At 50.2% G+C, this 20,997-nt stretch overlaps 3 protein-coding genes across 3 annotated transcripts; 1 reads left to right on the top strand and 2 right to left on the bottom strand.

The window, feature by feature from the left end:
- The first annotated feature begins 150 nt into the window (after positions 1 to 150).
- B3GNT4 (UDP-GlcNAc:betaGal beta-1,3-N-acetylglucosaminyltransferase 4) lies at positions 151 to 3,674 on the top strand. The gene is made up of 2 exons (XM_084762721.1): positions 151 to 206; positions 2,506 to 3,674. The coding sequence occupies exons 1-2, from the start codon at positions 175 to 177 to the stop codon at positions 3,560 to 3,562; spliced, it is 1,089 nt and encodes a 362-aa protein (XP_084618847.1). The 5' UTR covers positions 151 to 174; the 3' UTR covers positions 3,563 to 3,674.
- A 139-nt stretch (positions 3,675 to 3,813) lies between these two features.
- DIABLO (diablo IAP-binding mitochondrial protein) lies at positions 3,814 to 15,484 on the bottom strand. The gene is made up of 6 exons (XM_084762739.1): positions 15,338 to 15,484; positions 14,572 to 14,698; positions 10,913 to 11,044; positions 8,952 to 9,062; positions 8,761 to 8,857; positions 3,814 to 4,604 (listed from the first exon to the last, which is right to left on the bottom strand). The coding sequence occupies exons 1-6, from the start codon at positions 15,436 to 15,438 to the stop codon at positions 4,408 to 4,410; spliced, it is 765 nt and encodes a 254-aa protein (XP_084618865.1). The 5' UTR covers positions 15,439 to 15,484; the 3' UTR covers positions 3,814 to 4,407.
- A 91-nt stretch (positions 15,485 to 15,575) lies between these two features.
- Positions 15,576 to 18,593, bottom strand: LOC311586635 (uncharacterized protein). The gene is made up of 2 exons (XM_084762753.1): positions 16,560 to 18,593; positions 15,576 to 15,919 (listed from the first exon to the last, which is right to left on the bottom strand). The coding sequence occupies exon 2, from the start codon at positions 15,913 to 15,915 to the stop codon at positions 15,781 to 15,783; it is 135 nt and encodes a 44-aa protein (XP_084618879.1). The 5' UTR covers positions 15,916 to 15,919; positions 16,560 to 18,593; the 3' UTR covers positions 15,576 to 15,780.
- Positions 18,594 to 20,997: the final 2,404 nt, after the last annotated feature.

Here is a 20,997-nt window from a genome sequence, read left to right as displayed (position 1 = left end):
CGGGAATCCCGCCCTCCCACGTGGCCCCGCCCCTTGAAGTCCCTCTCTGACGAGCCCCGCCCTCGCGCATTGCCACGCCCCTCCCTGGAGCTCCGCCTTCGCAGGGAGCCCCGCCCCCGATGCCCCACCCAGCGGGGGGTGTTCCTCGGCGCTCCAGGAGAGGCTGCACGGTCGATGCAGGTGCGCGCGTCTCCACGGGAGCTTAGGTAGGTCTTGGTGGCGGGGGACGGCGGGGATGAGGTCGCGCGGCCTGAGGCGCCTAGATCCCGTTGCCGGGAGGGACAGGGACTGCACCCTGCCGGCGCCTCTTGCTGGTGGACTATCTTTCGCCCCTCCGTGGCATATCTGGTCTGGGCAGTTGCCGCGATGTACCGCGTTGCGGGCTCCCGCAACCGCAGCCCTGTCGATTCCGGTTGAAAGAATGGAGCTACCCGACCCCTTTCCCCAGAGCCCGAGGATACCGACACCCCGAGGGCGAGGGCAGGCGGGGCCCAAGGCTCCTACTACGGAGGGAGGAGCGGGTCCCTCGGGACGGAGGTTCGGGCAGGGAAGTGGGCTTCTCGGGGGGGCTACGGGTGGGTGTAGAGTGCTGCGGTGTGGACGGGCTACCAGGTCACGGGACAAACAGAGCCCCACACCTCAGTAAGTGGCGCGGAGGCAACGGAGTTCTCACACCTGCGATCGATTTCTCACACCTGAGCAATTACAGTTCTTGCGTCCCCCCAAACCCCCGCAAGGCCCAGCTCCACTTTGTAGTAAGAGCTTTCCAGCAGCCTGAGTCCCTCCTGCCCCTCTCCCAGGTATTTCACATGCTGTTACCTAAGTCACAGCAGATCCCATTAAACCCATAGGCACCCCTTTAATCCTTGGCTACACCCTCAGGTGTTACCTCTCAGCCTTGCAGGGCATTCCCAGCTCTCCTTGATGAGCAGCACTCTAGCCCCCAAAAGGCTCTCATTTTCAGATTTGTCTGCGTGGCTACTACTTCAGTGCAGAGCTTGGCTGGTTTCTCTTCCTGTCACTTTTTGTCCCCTTGCTTCATGCACTTGTTCAAAGGTCCCAAGGCCTTGTAACCTTTCCTCAGTCACTTCATTTTTTTTTTTTCCCTCCCAGGACAGGGTTTCTCTGTGTAGCCATGGCTGTCCTGGAACTCGCTTTGTGGACCAGGCTGCCCTCGAACTCCCAGCGATCCACCTGCCTCTGCCTCCCGAGTCCTGGGATTAAAGGCGTGCGCCACCACCACCCGGCCATTCACTTTATTCTTAGCAATGTCTGGTCCATCTCATGCCTGTTAGGGTGTCCCTAGCTGCTGTGCTAACACTAGAGGTGGTGGGAGAGAGGGTGGAGCACCTCTAGGGACATCAGGGACAGGACAAGGCAATGCAGATAGAGTGTTCTGAGCTGACGGATGGGTAAGCGGTATTCAAAGACTCGGCTGCCACACCTGTGCCTCTGTTGCCCATGTCTGGGTGTGGAGCTGGCTCTGGCTGTGGCCCCAGCCTCCAGGGGAAGGAGGCAAGGAGAGCTACCGGAAGACTTGTCTTTGTGTCTGCATTGGCTCGGTTGTTGGGTAGCGTGCATGCTCCCAGCACTACACGAAGGCCTGCTTGTGATCCCAGCACGGGGTGGGGAGGCGGAGGCAGGACAGTCAGATGTTTAACTTCATTTGTGGCTACACAGCAAGTGTGAGGTTATTTTGGGCATGAGACTGCCTTGGGCAGTAATCTGCAATGACAAATAACAGGAAGGCTAAGCTTTGTTACTGCAGACCTTGGGCAAGCCACCCTGGTGAATGCTACTTCGTCTTTAAGACACTGCTTTCTAAGACTTCCTCGGAACCAGAACTGTAAAAGGGTGGCATTTAGTCCACGTAGCTTCTGGTCACGAGCCGCTTCCCCACAGTGTGTTCTCATGCTCCGTGCTTTTTGTTTGTGAACCACCACTGCCTGGAGCCCTTCCGTGCAGTTTCCTCTCCCAAGAGGCCTGGGACTCTGATGTTGCTGAGACTGTGTTACCCAGAAACTCAGCACAGGACCTGCCCGAGACCAGGCTGACTCTAGGCTTTCGTTATGGATTTGGAAAGCTCAGAATGTCAGGTTTTATGCCTATAATGTATGTGACACAAGACTAAAGCTATGCTAGTTCCCCTAAAATTCTATATGGTCCTTGAGAATGTTTATTGTATCTCAGCTTTACTATGGCTACAAGCCACACGGGAGGGAAATGTTTAGTTGTGCCAAGAAGGTGACAGCAGGCAGGCAAGGGCTGGCAGGGCAGGCATTTTCAGTCTTTACTCCAGGGAGGACTTCTGCAAAGTGGCTCATCCCATAATCTCAGTGCTTGGAGAGACTGAGGCTAGGCTGGCCTAATCAAAATGAGACTTTTTTTTTTCTAACCAAAAGTCCAAGAGTTGGGCAAGGACTTAGCTGCAGGGTTGCAGGTAATTCATTTTTGTTCCCAAAACAGGGGCCGTGTGAGCCTCGCTCAGGTGCTCTCTCCCCACAGGGCTTCAGCTATGTTGCGCAGGTTGGGCTGTGTGCTGTTCTGCAGCCTTGTGGCTCTGCTGCTCAGCTGCCTGCTCTTTCTGAAGGAGCGCACACCAGCAGGCAGCTCCAAGGCCCGCCAGCGCATCCGGGCACTGCCAAGGCCCCACCACAGCCAGTGCCCGCCCAACCTAGCAATTGCTAACACCTCCCTGTCTCTACCCAGCCGCCATCGCCTCTTTTTAACCTATCGACACTGCCGAAACTTCTCCATCTTGCTGGAGCCCTCGGAGTGTGCCAGGGACACCTTCTTGCTCCTGGTCATCAAGTCACAGCCTGGTCATATTGAGCAGCGTGCAGCCATTCGAAGCACTTGGGGCCGGGCTGGGAGCTGGGTGAGGGGCCGGCAGCTGAAGCTGGTCTTCCTCCTGGGGGTGGCAGGACCTGTGCCCCCGGCCCAGCTGCTGGCCTATGAGAGTTGGCAGTTTGATGACATCCTACAGTGGGACTTTGCTGAGGACTTCTTCAACCTAACACTCAAGGAGCTGCACGTGCAGCGCTGGATAGCCACTGCCTGCACACAGGCCCACTTCATACTAAAGGGAGACGATGATGTCTTTATCCATGTTCCCAATGTGCTTGAGTTCCTGGAGGGCTGGGACCCAGCCCAGGACCTCTTGGTGGGAGATGTCATCCGCCAGGCCAGGCCCAACAGGAATACCAAAGTCAAATACTTCATCCCATTCTCCATGTACAGGGCCCGTCACTATCCACCTTACGCAGGAGGCGGCGGCTATGTCATGTCCCAGGCTACTGTGAGGCATCTTCACAGAGCCATGGAGGGGGCGGAACTCTTCCCCATTGATGATGTCTTTGTGGGTATGTGCCTGGGAAAGCTGGGGGTGAGCCCCACACACCATGCTGGCTTCAAGACATTTGGAATCCAGCAGCCCCTGAACCCCAGGGACCCTTGCCTGTACAGAGGGCTCCTGCTAGTGCACCGTCTAAGCCCTCTGGAGATTTGGACCATGTGGGCACTGGTGACAGATGAGAGGCTCACGTGTGCAGCCCTGAGCTGAGGGGTGGGTTGAACAGCAGCTTCAGACTGACTGGTGAACTATCACCCGGAGAAACAGAATCCTGAAAACTGGTCCCTGCTGGTCAGCAGCAGTCATCTCTTCCTGTTTAAAGCCACCAGCCTGATTTTATTAAAAGTGCTAAAACATGGCAAACCATGTACTGATGGGAGTGTATGCTGCCAGGAGGCCTTAGGGGAACCCTAGGGCCCCTACAACTCCCACCCCCTAGGCAGTGAAGGAAAGACACTGTATGACAGCCCGAAGACTTTTTTTTTTTAATGCAAACACCAAACTTCTCTTCCTTTGGATACAGCAGAGAAACTCAAAGAAGGAGTGAACAAGAAGCAGTGTTAAAGGTCCTGTGGGGAGCACCAGTGAGCACTATTCGTGCTCTGAGTAGCTCCTCAGCTGAGTTGTGCTCATAAACAAAGAAATTTTACAAACCAGACAGGCTCCCCCTTTTCTGTGGAGGAGCAAACACTAAATTATACTTGAAATCTGAGTAATATTAAAAACTGTAGCTAAACAGCTTTTGAACGTAAAGGTGTGTCAGGAAAGGCCCCTCCTCCTCAGGCCCAGGTTGGTGAGCTCTAGGTGTGAGGTAAAAGGATCAGCGAGGGAGGAGCTGTGCTGAGGGCACCGTGTTGAACCATGCCCAAGGGCTGCGAACCAGGACCATAAAGGCTGAGCCCAGAGAGAAGGGGCCAGGCACAGCTCACAAAAGGCTTCTGGTCTGACTGGCACAGGAAGAACCTGCGGCCTCTGCAGAGCTGGGTGACTCTGGGTGGATGCCATCCACCCGCTTTCCCCACTGAGTGGGTGGACAGTGCAGTGGGCTCAAGCCCTCAATCTTCACGCAGGTAGGCCTCCTCTTCCTGGTCAGCCCTCTCGTCACTGGCTTCCTGTGTTTTCTGGTGCAGCTCTTGTGTCTGTGTTTCCGCCAGCTTGGTTTCTGCTTTCTGCGAGAGCTGGCGCACCTCCTGCACCTGCGACTTCACCAACTGGATGTGATTCCTGGCGGTTATAGAGGCCTGATCTGCTCCTGTCAAAAGATGGACAGTTGCACTGAGCACCACAGTGAGAAGTGACACATGAAGGCCTGAGGTTGCCAGCTCAGCCCTCGTGGGTTACCTTCTCTGATATCCTGGCTTCTGAGTTTAGGTCTGCATCCTATTTCTTTTGAGGAGATGGAGTATTAGATGCTGGAGAGATGACCCAGTGGTCAAGATTGCTTGCTGTTCCAGAGGACTCAAGTTGGGGAGTACCCCATGTTGGGTGTCTCACAAGCACTTCTTACTTAGGCTGCAGGGCACTGATAGACTGTTCTAGACTCTGGGGGCACCTGTATTACACGCACATACATGCACAGACACATTCGTGTACCTAATTGCTTTAAAAAAAAAAGGCAACAGAACCCTGGGGTATCCCTATACGACTCATAAAGTACACCCGCACACTCAGGCGGGAGCTACGTTTGCATGTCCTGGGGTGTGTGTGTACAGCTAGCACTGCAGCTTCCTTGCAGCTCTATTTAAAAGTCAAACAACTGTTAGAAGTTTCATGCTGCCTTGGGTTCGGCGTGGCATCTGTTGGCCTCATACAATTACACCACAGGTGTTCAGCACCTGTTAAATATGTAACAGGATCCCATGGCTAATGATGATTAGGGTACTCTGGCTTGCCAGGCAAGCCTCGGGAGAGAAGGGGGACCCACGTCAGCACTGTGGATGTACTACAGGTGTACCACCCCCAACTTGTTTCTGCATGGATGCTGGAGATTTGAACTTGGGGCCTCATGTTTGCACACATCTCTCCAACCTGAAACTTCAGCTTTGAAGATCCTCTCACTTATCCCCCAAATAACCCGGGCGTGGCGTCCACCCTTGAATGTGATCCCAACCATCATCATCATTAGTCTTCTATGCATTCCTTACGTCAACTTGTTCTGGATTTATGTCCAGATGTAGATGTCTCTAGATGCTATCTGTGTTATGTTTAGTGTTTGTCTCCTAGGAGACCAAACACCTGTGTGCCTAGATCATGTGTTCTGTTGAAGTGCTGATCTTTCAACAACAGAATGCAGACTCTTGGGGAACCATCTAGAGTTTAACGGTGTAATCTGTCGGATGGTGCCCATGCTTAATAGCTATCTTCAACTAGTGTCTCCGTTTTATTTCGAGGTGGAGGATGGCGTGTGGGTGGGAGCCAGTTCTCTTTGTACCACCATTGGGTCCCAGGGACTTAACTCAGGTGGCCAGGCTTGGTGGCAGTAGCCTGTACCTGAGCCCTGTCAGCCCAGTTCCTCCATTTTCTGTGGGGCTGTACAAACTGCAGAGCTGGCTCCTTTGTGGTTCTGATTTGTGTGCTTTGGAGGGAAGTGCAAAGCAGGGAGTTTGACTGGTAAGCCCAGGGTTTATATACCTGTTCCTAAGCCAAGAGCTACGGAACTTTTCAAGATCTTTTTAAATTCTAAGATCCTTTCCCCTCAAAATTGCTGGAAGTGATGGTAACACTCTATCCCTACAGTGACTGGGAGGCCAGATGCCACTTCAGAACCGGCCCCTCCTTGTGTGGCGTCCTTTGCTGTAATGCATCACTAATGAGATGTTAGACCACAGTGCCTTTAGAGACCGTCACAACCAAAATCCAGTCCAGATTCCCGCTCCCTCCTCAGAGTCATACCCACTCTCATCTGCTTTAGTCTTTTCTGATCTTGCTTAGTTAATCTTACATTCAAATTTGTTTCTTTTGCCTGTTTTGGGCCTGCTTTTCACCAGTTTGTGCTTTTACTGATACTTAGTTGCTGGGTGTTCCTGTCACAGTCAGGACGGCTTGCAGCAGTCTGTTCTCCTTCCACTGACTGTCTTGGGGATCAAGCTCAGCATCAGCACCCTTATCTCACCAGCCCCTAAGTTTGCTCTTTGTATGATTTACTGAGTTGAAAGTCTAATTTATTTCTGGTACCTACTCCAGCAAAGACAACCTGCCATTCCTGTATCTACGAGATCCGCTTTACAGGTATGACAGCCCAGAGCTACTTCGTGGTATCTGTAGTGTGGTGGTGGGGACCGGGTCACACATGGTGGTGTGTCATGTGTGGAGGGTAGAACATGGTTGTGTGCTCAACCAGTTCTCCATGTAATTTTGGTAGGACCTCTTCCAGAGCCTGATGCCCATTTATTGGCTAAGCTGGCTAGCCAACAGGCTCTAGGGATCCTCCTGTGTCTCTGTGTTCCTAATTCGGAGGTTACAAGTGTGTTCCACCACACGAGGAGTTTTCACATGGGTGCTGGGGATACAAACCCAGGTCCTCACACTTATGCTGCAAGCATGTGGCAGCTCCCCAGCCACGGGAGCTACTATAAAGTAGTATTATAAAATCCCTTGGTTCTAAATATTTTGTTTTGTTTTGTTTTCGTTTTTCAAGACACAGTTTCTTGGTATAGCATTGGCTGTCCTGGACTCACTTTGTAGACCACCTGGCCTCAAACTCGCAGACATCTGCCTGCTTCTGCCTCCCAAGTGCTGGGATTAAAGGCGTGTGCCACCACGCCCAGCTGCTCATCCCACTTGTATTGTGTCTGTTTCTCCCTTGTTGCCCGGCTCTTCAGTTCTGCTCTGACACTGCTGTTAGCTGCTATGGGTAGCTGTTATTTTTCAGTTTTTCTTTTCATAATTCCCCACCTTTCTGTGCTCTATTAATAGTTTCAAGTGTGCTTCTGTAAAAAGTTTACAACTTTTTCACACTGTGTGTGTGTGGCATATGTGTGATGCTAGTGTACAGGTGAAGGTGAAGAGAACAACTTCTGGGAGTCCTTTTTACTGTGTCCAGAAATTGAAATCGGGTCATTAGGCTTGGTGGCAGGTGCCTTAATCTGTTGTGCCATCTTACTGGTCCTAGAACTATTTTTCTGGCTTTTTAATAGGTTTATTCTCATGAGTACTATTGATCTTGTTCTTACATATTACTTTGTATTTTGTGTGTGTGTGTGTGTCAGAGGGCAACCTTGGGTGTGTGTCTCACTAGACCTCAGGCTCACTAATTGGGCTAGGCTGAGTAGGGAGCCCCAGGGACTCCTCTCCCCAGATTACATGTGTGTCCCATGCCTGGCTTTACATGGTGCTGTGGGGTGAACTCAGGCACTATACTAGCTCCACAACCCCTTAATCAGTATTTTTCTTTGTTTTTTTGAGACAGGGTTTCCTTATGTAGCCCCAGGTGATCTGGAACTCTTTCTCTAGACCAGGCTGACCTTGAACCCATGGAGATCCACCTGCCTCTGCCTCCTGGAGTGCTGGGATTAAAGGCGTGCGCCACCACTGCACAGCTAATCTGTATTTTCTAATAGAGTTTATTTCATTTTCTGCCTCAACTAAGTCTACCATGTTTTCTCTGTCCCCAGTTCTTTTGTGAGTATGAAGCCAGTACCTATTTCTTCTCAAAAGAGCTGTCCTTGTTTTCACTTTTTTACAGTCAAACTTTCCCAAGTTTTAGGAAAGGAAGTTTCTTCTTTTAAACTTGGTTCATGAACTGGAGCCAGATGGAAAAGCCTGTTTAATCAAATATAAAACTTGCCTGTGTGGTGTCCTTTGCTGTAAATAGATGAAATCTGTAAAGCTATTTAGAAATGTTTTATTTTTGCTTGTTTGTGTTTTTGTTTTTTGTTTGTTTGTTTTTTGAGACAGGGTTTCTCTGTGTAGCCTTGGCTGTCCCAGACTCCCTCTGTATACCAGGCTGGCCTCGAACTCACAATGATCTGCCTGCCTCTGCCTCCCAAGTGCTGGGATTAAAGGCGAGCGCCACCACGCCCGGCTTAGAAACATTTTAACAGCAGTTTTACTAAACACTTGCAGCCCAACTTCTATGAATGCAAATAAAATGTTAAAGCTTGATGTGGCAGCTCATGTCTGCAGTCCTACGACTTGGGAGTCTGAGACAAGCCTGTTTGACAGAGTGAGTCTGAGGCTAGCCAAGGCTACAAACACAGAAATGGGGAAAACCTCTAACCCTGTGGGTCATGACTCCTTTGAGGGTTGCAAATCAGATATTTACATTATGATTCCTAACAGTAACAAAATTACAATTATGACATAGCATGGTTGGGGTCACAACATGAGGAAGTGTTATCAAAGAGTCACATGGTTAGGATATTTGACAATTAAAGGTAAAGAACAAAGAGCCCCAACCCTGTACGTACCGGTCTGGTAGGCAGCCTCCGCAGCCATCTCTGAAAGGCCAACTGCTGTCATCCACGTGGTTTCCAGCTTCAAGTATTCCTGCTGCTTCGAAGTCATCTGCAGGGTTAGAAAGAGCTCCAGACACCATGAAGGGTTAACACAGTTACCCTCGTTAACAGTTTAGATGCCATAATGAAGACCGTTAGCTCACCTCAACTCTGGCTCCTATAATCACCTGCCACACTTCATCTTCCTCCTGTGAATTCATTTTCCCAAGTAAACTTGTATATTGCCGATACAGAGACACTAACGTATAAACAGCCTACAAACACAGAACAAATGAGTAAAGTAAGTGAAACACACTGAAGGCGTGACTACACACCTTCAGAAAACAAAGCCCTGGGGTGGGGGTGCACACTTGTAATCTCAACACTCAGGAGGCTATGGCATGAGGATTTCAAGTTCAAGGCCATCCTGGGATAACGGAGCAAACTTGAGGCCAGCCTGAGCTACACGTTAAGAATGTCTCAAACGTAAACTATCTCTTGTCCACTGAGTTGTGGGGATCCCTGTCCTCTTCAGCCAGGGCTAGAGGCCAAGATCAGCCACGAGTGTCATGGGTCACTGTCATAAGGACTGCCCTGTGTTCCTGCCTCAGACATTGAGATGAGAGGGGTGGCTAATTCTGGTCACAAGCTCTAGCACAGGTTAGCTCCCAGCTCAGAGGACCCGACACCACCCACCCCTCCCCTCCAGGTTCTTGGGTTTTTGGTTTTTCAAGAGCACTGGGATTAAAGGCATGCACCACCACCTCCCGGCCTTCTCTTTTGGTGCCCTTAAATATTATTTTATGCATTAGTGTTTTGCCTCCATGTGTGTCTGTGTGAGGGTGTCGAATCACTGGGAACTGGAGTTACAGGTACGTGTGCGCTGCCATGTCGATGCTGGGAACCTAGCTCAGGTCCTCTGGAAGAACCACCATGTGGTTGCTGGGAATTGAACTCAGTTCCACTGCAAGAGCAGACAGTGCCTTTAACAACTGAGCCATCTCTCCAGCCCCACCACACCCCTTTTTTTGACATGTTCTATGTCAACTAGGCTGATCTAGAATTCAGAGATCTGCCTGCCTCCTAAATGTTAAGGTCACACATAGCCTGCCTTTTATTTTATTTTATTTTATTGGTTTTTTGAGGCAGGGTTTCTCTGTGTAATCTTGGCTGTCCTGGACTCACTTTGTAAACCAGGCTGGCCTTGAACTCAGAGATCCACATGCATCTGCCTCCTGAGTGCTGCCGATTAAAGGTGTGTTGTCACCACGCCCAGCTCTGCCTTTTAAATTTTTTGTTAGCATCACAATCTGAGTTCAAGGCCAGCCTGGGCTACACAGCAAGTTCTAGAGCTACACAATGAACCTCCTCTCAAAAAACTAAGTAAAAATCTTATTAGCCATTCAGATAGAATACACAATGCAAAGTAACAAGAAAAATGCATAAATGATGAGACAGTGTCTTGCTCTGCTGCCCAAGATGGCCCCACAGACAATCCTCCTCAAGGATAGCTAAGACTAGAGCCAGGGACATAGCTTGCTGGCTATTCTTGAGGAGACGTTGAGTACCACAGATGATCTTTCACCCCTATGGACCAGATGAGCTATTTAAGATTTTTCTATAAAATAAAGGGGGAAGGAATTCCTGAGAAATATAAAGCCTATGCTCCAGGACTCCTTTTTCAGACAAGGAGCCTCACAATTCAGACTGGCCTGACCTCACCCTCCTGCCTCTGCCTCTCAAGTGCTGGCTACGTGTGTACACCACCAAGTTCTTCAGAGTAAAACCAAGACAAGCACTCTACAAATGAGCTATTACAAAAGCCCTACCCTCAGCAACATTTTTTAAGGGCCAGACTGTAAATATTTTAGGCTCAAGAGCCTTATGATCTCTGCTAAAGCTACTTAAACTCTCAATATATACACAAGCCAGGCTAGGTTCCAATAAAATACAAACACAGCTAATAGACTGGATGTGGTTATGAACCATGGCTTGCAAACTGCTGTCTTAGCAAATCAATGCTTAAGAGGGCAGTGAGGGTTGCAGCTCTGTAGCACCCATAAACCTCTGGATTCCATCTCAACACTGAAAAAAAACAAGACCACACCAAAGGAGACATACATACCTTAGTATACTCGGTGATTGCTTCAATCAGCGCGTACGTGGTTTGCGACAGAAAGGTAGATGTGCTATCTGTTACCAAAGACACAGCCCTCCTCATCAGTGCTTCGTTACTAAGAGAGTGGGGCTCCGATTTCTGAAAGACAAGCAGTCACTCAACTTCCAACCTGCACAAAGATCAAGATGAGGCCCTGGTGGTCTGAGGAGCTGCCCTGATGCGCTTCGTGCTTATGAAGCCGGGCAGCGTACATCTCTGGGGAAACTTAGGCTCTGGTGGCTTAAGGTGGCACAGGGACATGACCTCAAGGTCATTCTCTGCCCAGGAGGACAAAGTACTTTACACTAACAAGTAGTAACAAATTCGTGAAGCTACAATTGACCTGATAACTTGGTGTTAGATGCTGAAACTATGAAGACATCCACCATCCCCAGCTCTCTGGAGGCAGAGTGAGTTCCAGAACAGCTAAGGATGTTTCACAGAGAAACCCTGTCTCAAAAAACCAAATATATAAAAAGACAAGCAGAGGACAAACACCTAGAAAGTGCACACAGTGAACCGTATGACACACGAGGCACACACAGGAAACTACCAATCCTGGGCTGAGGTGTAATTAGCAAAAGCCTTCAGGGGTCTGCTGTGACTGACCTGAGTCTAACAGGAAGTGGCCGCCCCTAGAAGGCAGTGCACAGACCGGTGGCATGGTCTTGGGGGCAGGGGAGAGCCATGTACTCACTAACCTCAGCTATGACACGGAAAACCAGAAGCCAACTGAGCCCTCCATACAATTATGGGAATTCAGTCACTGACTAAAAGCTAACAACCATAGTGACCCATCACCTAAATAACTTTTTCTACTGGACAGAAACCTCACTGTGTCAACAGCAACTGCTCTGTGATCTACTTACTGCTTTGGTTTTGCTGCGTGGCGTATAAACTCCCCCAAATAAAAGCAGCATGATATGGCATGTTTTTTGATACATGAATAAATCAAGCATTTCACCACATCTCTATTTCATACAGACCTCAAACTGAAGAGCTACACAGAATGACAGCTCTGCTCACAAGAAACTAACTGTTGACATAGCATCTTGAAAACAACAATGCTAACTTTACAATGTGTGTTCACCCATTTCCAGGATGGTATCACTACCTTTTACAATGAAATCCACTCACAGAACAATCATGGTACTTTCCCTAGAAATCACACATCGAGTTAAAAAACCTCAAACAAACCTCCTAAGCCAGCACTTTCTCATGTTCCACTGAGCCAACAGTGTCACACAGATCGTCATCGTCATCAAACATCAAAACATGCATTTATCTAGTAGCCGGAAACAGAAGGGCAGTTGCAGGAAGCTCGGAAAGGCTTTACAGGGATGTGACTAGGGATGGCTAAGGTCCTTGGAAGGAAATGAAGGCCTGATTGGCATGGGAGAAAGGAAACTGGCTAGGGTACTGGAGAACAGGCAGGACTAGATACACGGAGCCCTGCACACGTCACAGAGAGTCATGGGAGTTCTGGAGAGCAGACCTACTGCGCAGGAGAGTGACTGCGGCAGCTCTAACAACCAGGACGTACAAAGCTGTAAACCAAGAGCACCAACCCCATCATTCTCAAAGAAAATGCTGGGGGCTGGCAAGATGACCCAGCTGCTGAGGAGGCCTGGCCAGACACCCTCTCCCACCACACAACATAAATGTAATTTTGTTTGTTTGTTCCATACTGGGTTTCTCTGTGTAGCCTTGGATGTCCTGGACTCGCTTTGTAGAGCAAGCTGGCTTCAAACTCAGAGATCTGCCTGCCTCTGCCTCCTGAGTGCTGGGATTACAGGTGTGTGCCACCATGCCTGGCTAAATACATGTAATTTTAAAAGGACTGTCCTATCATCAAGTTGACTGGCATTCAAGCCAGTTTTACAGCTACAGTTCGTCAGCATACAGACAGCAGCTGAAATGAGGTGGGCTGTTAAAGAGTCTCAGATGTCAACAGTGCTTGCAATAAATAGAAACAAAAGGATCAGGAATATTTTGTTGAAGTGAGTTTTTTGGGTTTCTTACCTAACTCTTCTCCATAAACCACATATCCATTGTTTCCAAAAAACAAAAACAAAACAAAACAAAAAACCACCATCACTTGCATATCGGTTGCTCACTGACATTTCCAAAGCCTAACTTTCTTCCAATGGACACCTACTCCTGGGTTGCGGCAAATGCCAATTCAAATGGAAAACAGCTTTCCCCATGCTCCTCCGCTGCCTGCCAACCTAACTGCCACCCTCTCACCTAGACTGCAACATCAGCCAGGCAGTCCTTTAAGTGTAACCTTAAAACTTACACAAGATCATTATATTCCAAGGTCAAATCCTTCGTGGCCTTTAGAATAAAATCCAAAGCTTCACAATGACCCACAGAATCAGTCAGTGTTTGGCCCTACTGATCAGTTCTTCACTCCCCTGCACCCAGCTTGCTTTGCTTTACAGCACACACCATACAGCCTGCCTCTCTCTTCCCAGGTTATACCTAGAGCAGCGGCCTCACCACGCTGCACGCTGTCTCTCTTCACACTACACCCTCAGCTGACGAGCTCCTCTTCAAGTAGGATCCTCTAGCTGGTGGGACTGAGATGGTCGCCAGTGACAGCCAAGCAACCTCCTTACAGTCTCCAGCGCCAGGACAGTTGACAATGACCTCAGTGAAGACTAAACCATACAAACAAACAAATCCAGGTGGGCGACGCACACCTGTAATCCCAGCACTCAGGGAGGCACAGGCGGATGGATCTCTGTGAGTTCCAGGCCAGCTTGGTCTACAGAGTGAATATCGAACAGCTAAGGCCACATAGAGAAAGCTTGTCTTAAAGCCCCCCTCCCCCACAAAACCCCACAAAACCCAAAAAGAAGCCGTATATGAATTCCCAGGCAGTAACCACACATCCTCAGAGAAACACAACCATCCTCCCGTTTAGCCTATTGCCCTCCCCTCAATTATTTTACATTGTGTGTGTTTTTCAGGTTTTTTTTTCCCTTGAGACAGCACTTGTTTGTGTAATAGCCCTGGTTGTCCTGGAACTCCCTTTGCAGACCAGGCTGGCCTCAAATTCACAGAGATCCTGCCTCTGCCTCCCAAGTGCTGGGATTACAGGCATCCATCACCACCGTCCAGTTTACAATGTATTTTTAACCTCTGGACCCCTAAAGGTTGGGAAGCTCATTTGCAAAGTTTATCTCCTTCTATTTTGGCACAAGAATAAAGGTCAGCCAGGCATGGCGGCACATTCCTTTACTCCCAGCACTAGGGAGGCAGAGGCAGGTAGATCTCTGAGAGTCGGAGGCCAGCCTGGTCTACAACAAAGTGAGTCCCAGGACAGCCAGGGCTGTTACACAGAGAAAAACTGAAAGAAAAAAAAAAAAAAGAATAAAGTTCTACTTCCCAGTTCAGCTGATACATGAGACAATGAAAAAGGGAAATTGGTTCAACTCAGAGGATGCTGGTATAGTTCACGCATAGCGTCCTGGAAGGAGGCGCTTGTGAAACTATGGCAGCTGGTCTGATGCTCAGGAACTCACTAAGATCCGGAAGCAGTCTTGGGGGGGTCAAGCCAAGGTCAGAGTGTTGTCTCCCTGACCCTTTTACCCTACAATAGTCACATGACCAGCCCTTACCTGAGCAATAGGGACTGCACACAGTGTCACGCCGAATCCAGCCAACATAGTTTTGTGCCATGGTCTTACCAATTCTGAGAAACAGCGTTTCTTAGGGTTAGCCAAGACAGGAACACGCTGTCCGTACCTGGAAACATTGAGTCAATTTTTAAAAAGCACAAATCAATCTGTAAAAGGCTCTTAAGTAGGTCTGCACGAGTCGGACCACGCAGTAAACTTGATGAGGATGTAGCACTGGCCTGTTAAATCCCAGAAAGCAACAGGAGTCGGAGGCCAGCGAGAGCTACAGGCCAATGCGCTTGGGCGCTTTCCGCTAGGTGGAAAAGTTTACAAGTTGCCTCAGAGCTGCTCAGAAACTTGACGCGAACATAACACCCTCCAGCCCCCAGGATTTAGCTCTGAACCCCGGGCCTGGGCCCCAGGTGCCTCTAATGGTCGCCGCTAGCAGAGGCCGGGAGCCCCCAGCTGGAGAGCAGCGCTGGCGCCCGGCGCGGGCGTTTCCCGGGACCCGTGCTCTTTAACAACGCGCTGCCGGGGACGTCGTGGCCCGTCCGTCCCTCAGTGTCCTGGAGGCTCAACGGTCTCCTGAAGGCGGCCCCCGGCTAGAGAGAAGAGCCGCGATCCGAGCAGGTCACTGACCCGGGGGAGGGGGACGGGGGGGGGAGGGGACGGCGACCGGAGCCCTCCTCCTACTTCCGAGGGAGGCGGGACGCGGCGCACCGGGCTCCTCTCCGCCGCTCCCCGCCCTCTGCAGCGCCCGCCGTACCTGAACAGGGAGACCACACTCCGGGATATCCAACTCCTCAGAGACGCCATCCCGCGGCGGGCAGACGCCGGACGCACACGCCGGAAGTGACGCAGCAGCATAGCTAGCCGAAGGGCGAACGCGCCGGGCTCCTCGGAGCCCAGGACCTCATGGTTACGCCCTCCCCCCCCACTAGAGGACGCAATTGCGATTGGACAGGCGGAATGGGCGGGGCCGGGGCACCAGGAAACGGCTGTAACGGTCGCACCTGGCGTTCAACCGCTCGGACTCGGGCGCGGGACGCGGCAGGCCCCAGGGCGCAGGGTGCTGAGCCGGGTCGCGAGCCGTGACGTGGGCAGTGCCTGGGGTCGGGGCGGCGGCGCGCATGGAGAGCAGGAATGTGCTCGTCCCGGAGGCGCAGCTCCCGGTCGCGGAGGGGCGGGGCGAGCGCGCTCGGGGCGCTGTCACTTCAGCACCAGGAAGTAGGTGGTCCAGCCGGCCAGCAGAAGCGCCCCGATGAGCACAGTGTAGCTGAGGAGCACGAAGGCGAGCAACTCTCGCAGCAACTGCAGCACGTGGACGGTGGACGAGGCCGGCATCGCCCTGCAGAGACCCGGAGCCTGAGCACGCGCAGGGTGCGTGCGGCCGGACAGCACTCTTCCAAGGCGAAGGAAGCCCAAAGTGCTGTTGTGCACCACATTAAAAGTGCCTTCCAAAGCAGTAGTTGCCTGCACTTTCTCACTGACAATCTGAGCTCCCAAAAGGAAAGGAACCTGGTCTTTTCCAGTCCTGACTTTGCATTACACTCCAACCCGGCCTCCTCTTCCCACCATCTCTTGCATTTTTAATGCAGCTGGTGCCGCTAATGGGCTGGTGGAGGACAGTTTTATTTTCCCTTCACTCAAGCTGCAGCCCTGTCTGTAGGCCCGCCTCGCCCTGGAGGGGAAGGAGAAGGCCACTGCTCACACCCTCCGTCATTCTCCTGCCTCAAGCATTGTCGATCGTAGATTTTAAGGAGTTTTGTGTGTGTCCCCCACATGCTTGCCTAATGGCAGTCAGGATTAAAACTGAAGGGTCCCAAGTGATGAGTACCAACTAGATCCTGTGTTCATACCCTTCCCGATATATTTTATGCACCCCACCCTTGCTAATTTCACCTCAGATGCTAAGAGTCGTAAGTCAGCCTGTCTCCATCGCTGCCTTGCCTCGCAGCTCCCCTTCCCACTCTTCCCGGTTTACTCACTTGGCAAAGTTTCCAGGACTCTTCCACCGCCACAGCTTCCACAGCTTCTCTCTGGTCTGGTGGAGGTAGACTTGTGCACGCTCCAGCGATCTGGGCAGAGCTGAGAGAGAGGTCTCCAGACAGCTGGAACACTCAACAACTAGGTGTGGTCTATCGACCAATGACAACCTCCCTGTGGTTTCTGAGCTCTCAGGGAGCTGCGCACATGCAATCCCAGGCCAGGCGGGGCATTGGCAACCCTGCTGCCCTCTGTCTGTGTCACCTCCACAGTCTATGGGATGGAGGCATCAGCGGTTTTCATGGCTCCTGACTCAAATGGCTGAACAAGTGGCTCACTAGGGGGTATTTCAAGTCCCTTCTTGTCTTGTTTTTCCCTGCACCCCAGATGGGCTGTGCTTCCACGACATCGAACACCGAGAGCAGCCTAAGTCTGGGACCCGGCAGAACCACTGCACACTCACAACCGTGGCACGCCTTACTAACGGAAAAGCTGCTGGTTTCAGGAAGGCGAGTGTGAACATGCATGTCTGCATGAGAACCACAGATGATAGCCCCAGAGAGCTTGATCCTAATTTATAGAGCTTAGCAGTTTGCAAATTCAGTGCCCTGGCACCTTCCTGGCGGAGGCACTTCCAAGTTCAACTACAAAAGTGAGGCAACAAAAGGAGCCAGCTGGAAAGCGAAGAACACTGTCCTGTTCCCCGATGTAACAATGAAGAAAAAGCAAGCACAAATATACAGTGAATCCTTCTGCTTATACTAGATTATAAAGACTATTTTTTGACCTTTGAAAAAGCAGGCAGTGTGGACGTCAACCCTTTTATAACATCATCATCCAGAAGCTAATGGCTCCTTAATTTAATCAGGATCTCTTATTATCAAATCATTGCCCGGGTGAAGTATGGTTGAAAACAGGGGCAGAACATTAACACACAGCTCAGGAAGCCACTGAATAGTAATTGCTCCCCCAGAGGACGGACATCTGTAGGGGTCTGGTGCCTGCCTCTTCACAAGAAGTAAAGGATGGCTGAGATGTGTACTATCACCCTATACCAGAGCGGCAGACCAAAGGCCTCCTACCCTCCTGGCTCTCATACTTCAAATGCATGCCTCAAGGCATTATGTGGTTTATACTTTGTAGCATCTACAAACTTGCTAAACTAGAGTATTCTACAGCAATAGAGAACTGAAGCTAAGATACAGGACACCGGGGCTCACAAGATGGCTCAGCAGGTAAAGGAACTGGCCACCCAGCCTGACAACCTGAATTTGACCCTCAGGACTCACATGGTGGGAGGAGAAAGTCAATTCTGAAAGCTGTCCTCTAACTTCTGCAAGTGTGACTAAACACACACACACACACACACACACACACACACACACACACACTATAATAATAAAGAACTGCAGCATGGCATACAATCCACATCAATCCATTTATAAACAAGGAGACATTTTACATACTGCCCTTCCTGTCTACTGTCTTCCACAGCATCCTCTATCACATAACTAAACACATCGGATGCTAAAGTACCACTACAGCCTGGAGCCACTTCTATGCCTGCACTCCCATGCCTCACTATCTTGTATACTTCTTTCCCTCGGCTTCAGATACTTAGTCCATTTTGCTGTTTAAAAATTTCTGGATGTTAAAAAAATCTTCAACATCCTTAGCCACCACGACAATGCAAATCAAAATGGCTTTGAGATTCCATCTTACACCTGTCAGAATGGTTACAGGGGCTGGAGAGGTGGATTAGTGGTTAGGAGCACTGGCTGTTCTTCAGAGGACCCGGTTCAATTCCCAGCACCCACATGGCAGCTCACAACTATCTGTAACTCTAAGATCTAAGACCCTCACACAGACATACATGTAGGCAAAACACTAATGCACATAAAATAAAAATAAATTTTAAAAAACCCACGAGTGACAGCTCATGCTGGCGAGGGTGTGGAGCAAGGGGAACACTCCTCCACTGCTAGTGGGAGTGCAAACCTGTACAGCCACTTTGGAAGTCATTATGGTGGTTCTCAGAAGATTGGAAATTGATCTACTTCAAGATCCAGCTACACCAGGAGGAGGAGGGGAGGAGGAGGCCGTCCCAGCTATATCACTTCTGGGCACATACCCAAAGGACAGTCCATCGTATCACAAGGGCACTTGCTCAATTATGTTCATAGCATCTTTATTTACAATAGCCAGAAACTGGGAGCAAGCTAGATATCCCTCAACCAAAGAACGGACATAGAAAAATGAGGAACATTTATACAATAGAGTATTAGTTGGATGTTAAAAACAATGACATGGAATTTTCGACTTCCTCCTACTGGTTGCTAGGTCCAGCCTTGGTATGATGGTATGTGCCAGGTCTTACTATAGCTTGTTAAGCTGTGTTTGGTTGGTGTCTCTGGGAGGCCTGCTCTTTTCTGAAGGGAGGGGAGGGTGGATCTCAGGGAGAGAAAGGAGGAGACGACACTGGTGGGAGAGGAGAAAGGGAAACTCAGGGATGTAATAATGAGAGAATAACAAATGTTCTGGGTCTGTAAATCCTCGCACTTGGTAGTTTGAGGCAGAAGGACTGATTTCAAGGCCAGCCTGGGCTACATATGGAGGCCTTGTCTCACCAACGGAAGTATTTTTGCTTGAATTCAACAGACATTTCCTCCTAGGATCAAGCTAGCAGGGCCCTTTTCTTTTTCTTCATGTGGTTCTGAGGATTAGGCCCAAGCCATGTGCGAGCTAAACAGCATTTCTGAACAGAGTCTCACTATATAGCCCCAGCTGGCTTTGAACTCTCAATCTTTCTGCTTCAGCCTGCTGATGTGGCAGTAAAGATGTGCCCAACTTTTAGCTAGCCTTTTATGTACAACTGGGGACAAAGCAGAGCTGGAGTGGAATAGAGTTCACATGGAGGACAGTCTTTCCTAGTTCTCGAGAAATGTTCCATTTTAACCCTCACTCCCTTGAGCACTTCTCTCTTGCTCTACTACCAATCCAGTGAACGTACCTAGATTTTGGCTTTAAGGCAACAGAAGAATGTGCCAATTAACACACAAAAATAGCATCTATGTAGATGTCTTTAATTGGGACATCTGGGGTAGCAGAATGGTTCTCAAATAGACACAGCAAAAGTCCAGGCATGGTGTAAGCAATCCACCCTCTCTAAGGACAAGCGTCCCGTCCCCACACTCTTTCTCAGTTAGAGCATGCTCTTACAGACAGAGGCAGCTTTGAGTGCTAAGAGAAACACCAAAGGGCATAATATATGATCACCACCCCTTTCTATTTATATAAAAAGCAAGTGTGTGGTTTTAAAAAGGGTCTTCTGCTGGGTACATTTTTAGAAGCTGACCTTGCTATGCTCTGAGAAAGCAAATATAGCTCAGAAACAACTGAGTATCTGTTCACTGGACAAACACCCCCACGAAGGAGACTTGAGCAGACTTGAACCAAATCCCAGGAGTGGAAAACACAGGACGAGGTGGACTGCAGTCCCTGTCAGCTGAGACTAGCCACTGCTGGGGCTCCAAGGTAAAAACTAATCTCCCTGGAGTAACGAGAATCTGAAAAAGAATTTTCTAAGCCAAGAATGTTTTCCCATCTGAGAATGGCCCCCATTCCCCGCCCCCAACTCCAAATGCTGAATCTCAAGGCTAAATTAACTCCATGAGAAACAAACATTATCCCTGCCCCTCTTTATTCTAAGTTCTTGTTAAATACACCATCCCTTTCCCGTGTACGTGCAGTCAGTACATTGTTCCTAACTCTACGTGAATGGAGTGAGAGGAGAACTAGTAACCATAGAAACCACACCTGGGATGGGGCCAGGCAATGCTGAGGCAGGCTAGCTGTTTTGGAGCCTTGGGTGGTGACAGAAAAGCCATCAATTTGGTCCCCACTTGGAGCCCTTAACTCCTCCAGAGGCTGAGACGATCAGGAGGCAGGCAGAAACATGCGTGGGCGCCCAGCTTCGCCATCGTGCCTGCTCTTGGCCACGGTTCCCTCCCTGAAGCACTAGAGCACCTGCTGCTGGTGACTGAGGCTGACCCAACTGGCTCTGGCCAACCAGACCAGGGACTGACCCGCGAAGGGGATGTGCGAAGCTGAGCACAGCCAGAGGGCTAGAGAGCTGCCGGGGGCAGTGACCGTGACAGTGACCACGCAGACAGAACCGCATGACAGTGGACCCTCAATGGACACAGAAGAAAACAGAAGCCCAGCGGCGCCATCTACACTGGCAAGCCTCGGAGTTAAGAGCGCGCACACTCAGAAGAGCCTTCACATGGTTGGTCAGTCTGCAGAAGCTGCCTGGTGGTGGGCTCACTCGTCATCAGGCCCTTCGTGGGCAGAGAGCCTAGCAGTAAGTCAGACAGCGGAGACTTGGTCACATCACGAGGCTCCTTCTTCAAGCTTCTCAGTTTTTCAGAAAGAAACAAA

Source organism: Acomys minous, assembly GCF_964271855.1.
Source record: "Acomys minous genome assembly, chromosome: 16".
NCBI lineage: Eukaryota > Metazoa > Chordata > Mammalia > Rodentia > Muridae > Acomys > Acomys minous.
Note: the sequence above shows the minus strand (reverse complement) of the source record. Positions and strands in the feature narration are given on the sequence as shown.

Coding starts and splice junctions, on each gene's coding strand:
- LOC311586635 (XM_084762753.1), bottom strand. CDS start 15,915: ATGCCGGCCTCGTCCACCGTCCACGTGCTGCAGTTGCTGCGAGAGTTG.
- DIABLO (XM_084762739.1), bottom strand. CDS start 15,438: ATGCTGCTGCGTCACTTCCGGCGTGTGCGTCCGGCGTCTGCCCGCCGC. Junction 11,045..14,571: donor GTGCAGTCCCTATTGCTCAG/GTAAGGGCTGGT, acceptor CTTGTCTTTCAG/AAATCGGAGCCCCACTCTCT. Junction 8,858..8,951: donor TTATAGGAGCCAGAGTTGAG/GTGAGCTAACGG, acceptor CTAACCCTGCAG/ATGACTTCGAAGCAGCAGGA.
- B3GNT4 (XM_084762721.1), top strand. CDS start 175: ATGCAGGTGCGCGCGTCTCCACGGGAGCTTAG. Junction 207..2,505: donor GCGTCTCCACGGGAGCTTAG/GTAGGTCTTGGT, acceptor CTCTCCCCACAG/GGCTTCAGCTATGTTGCGCA.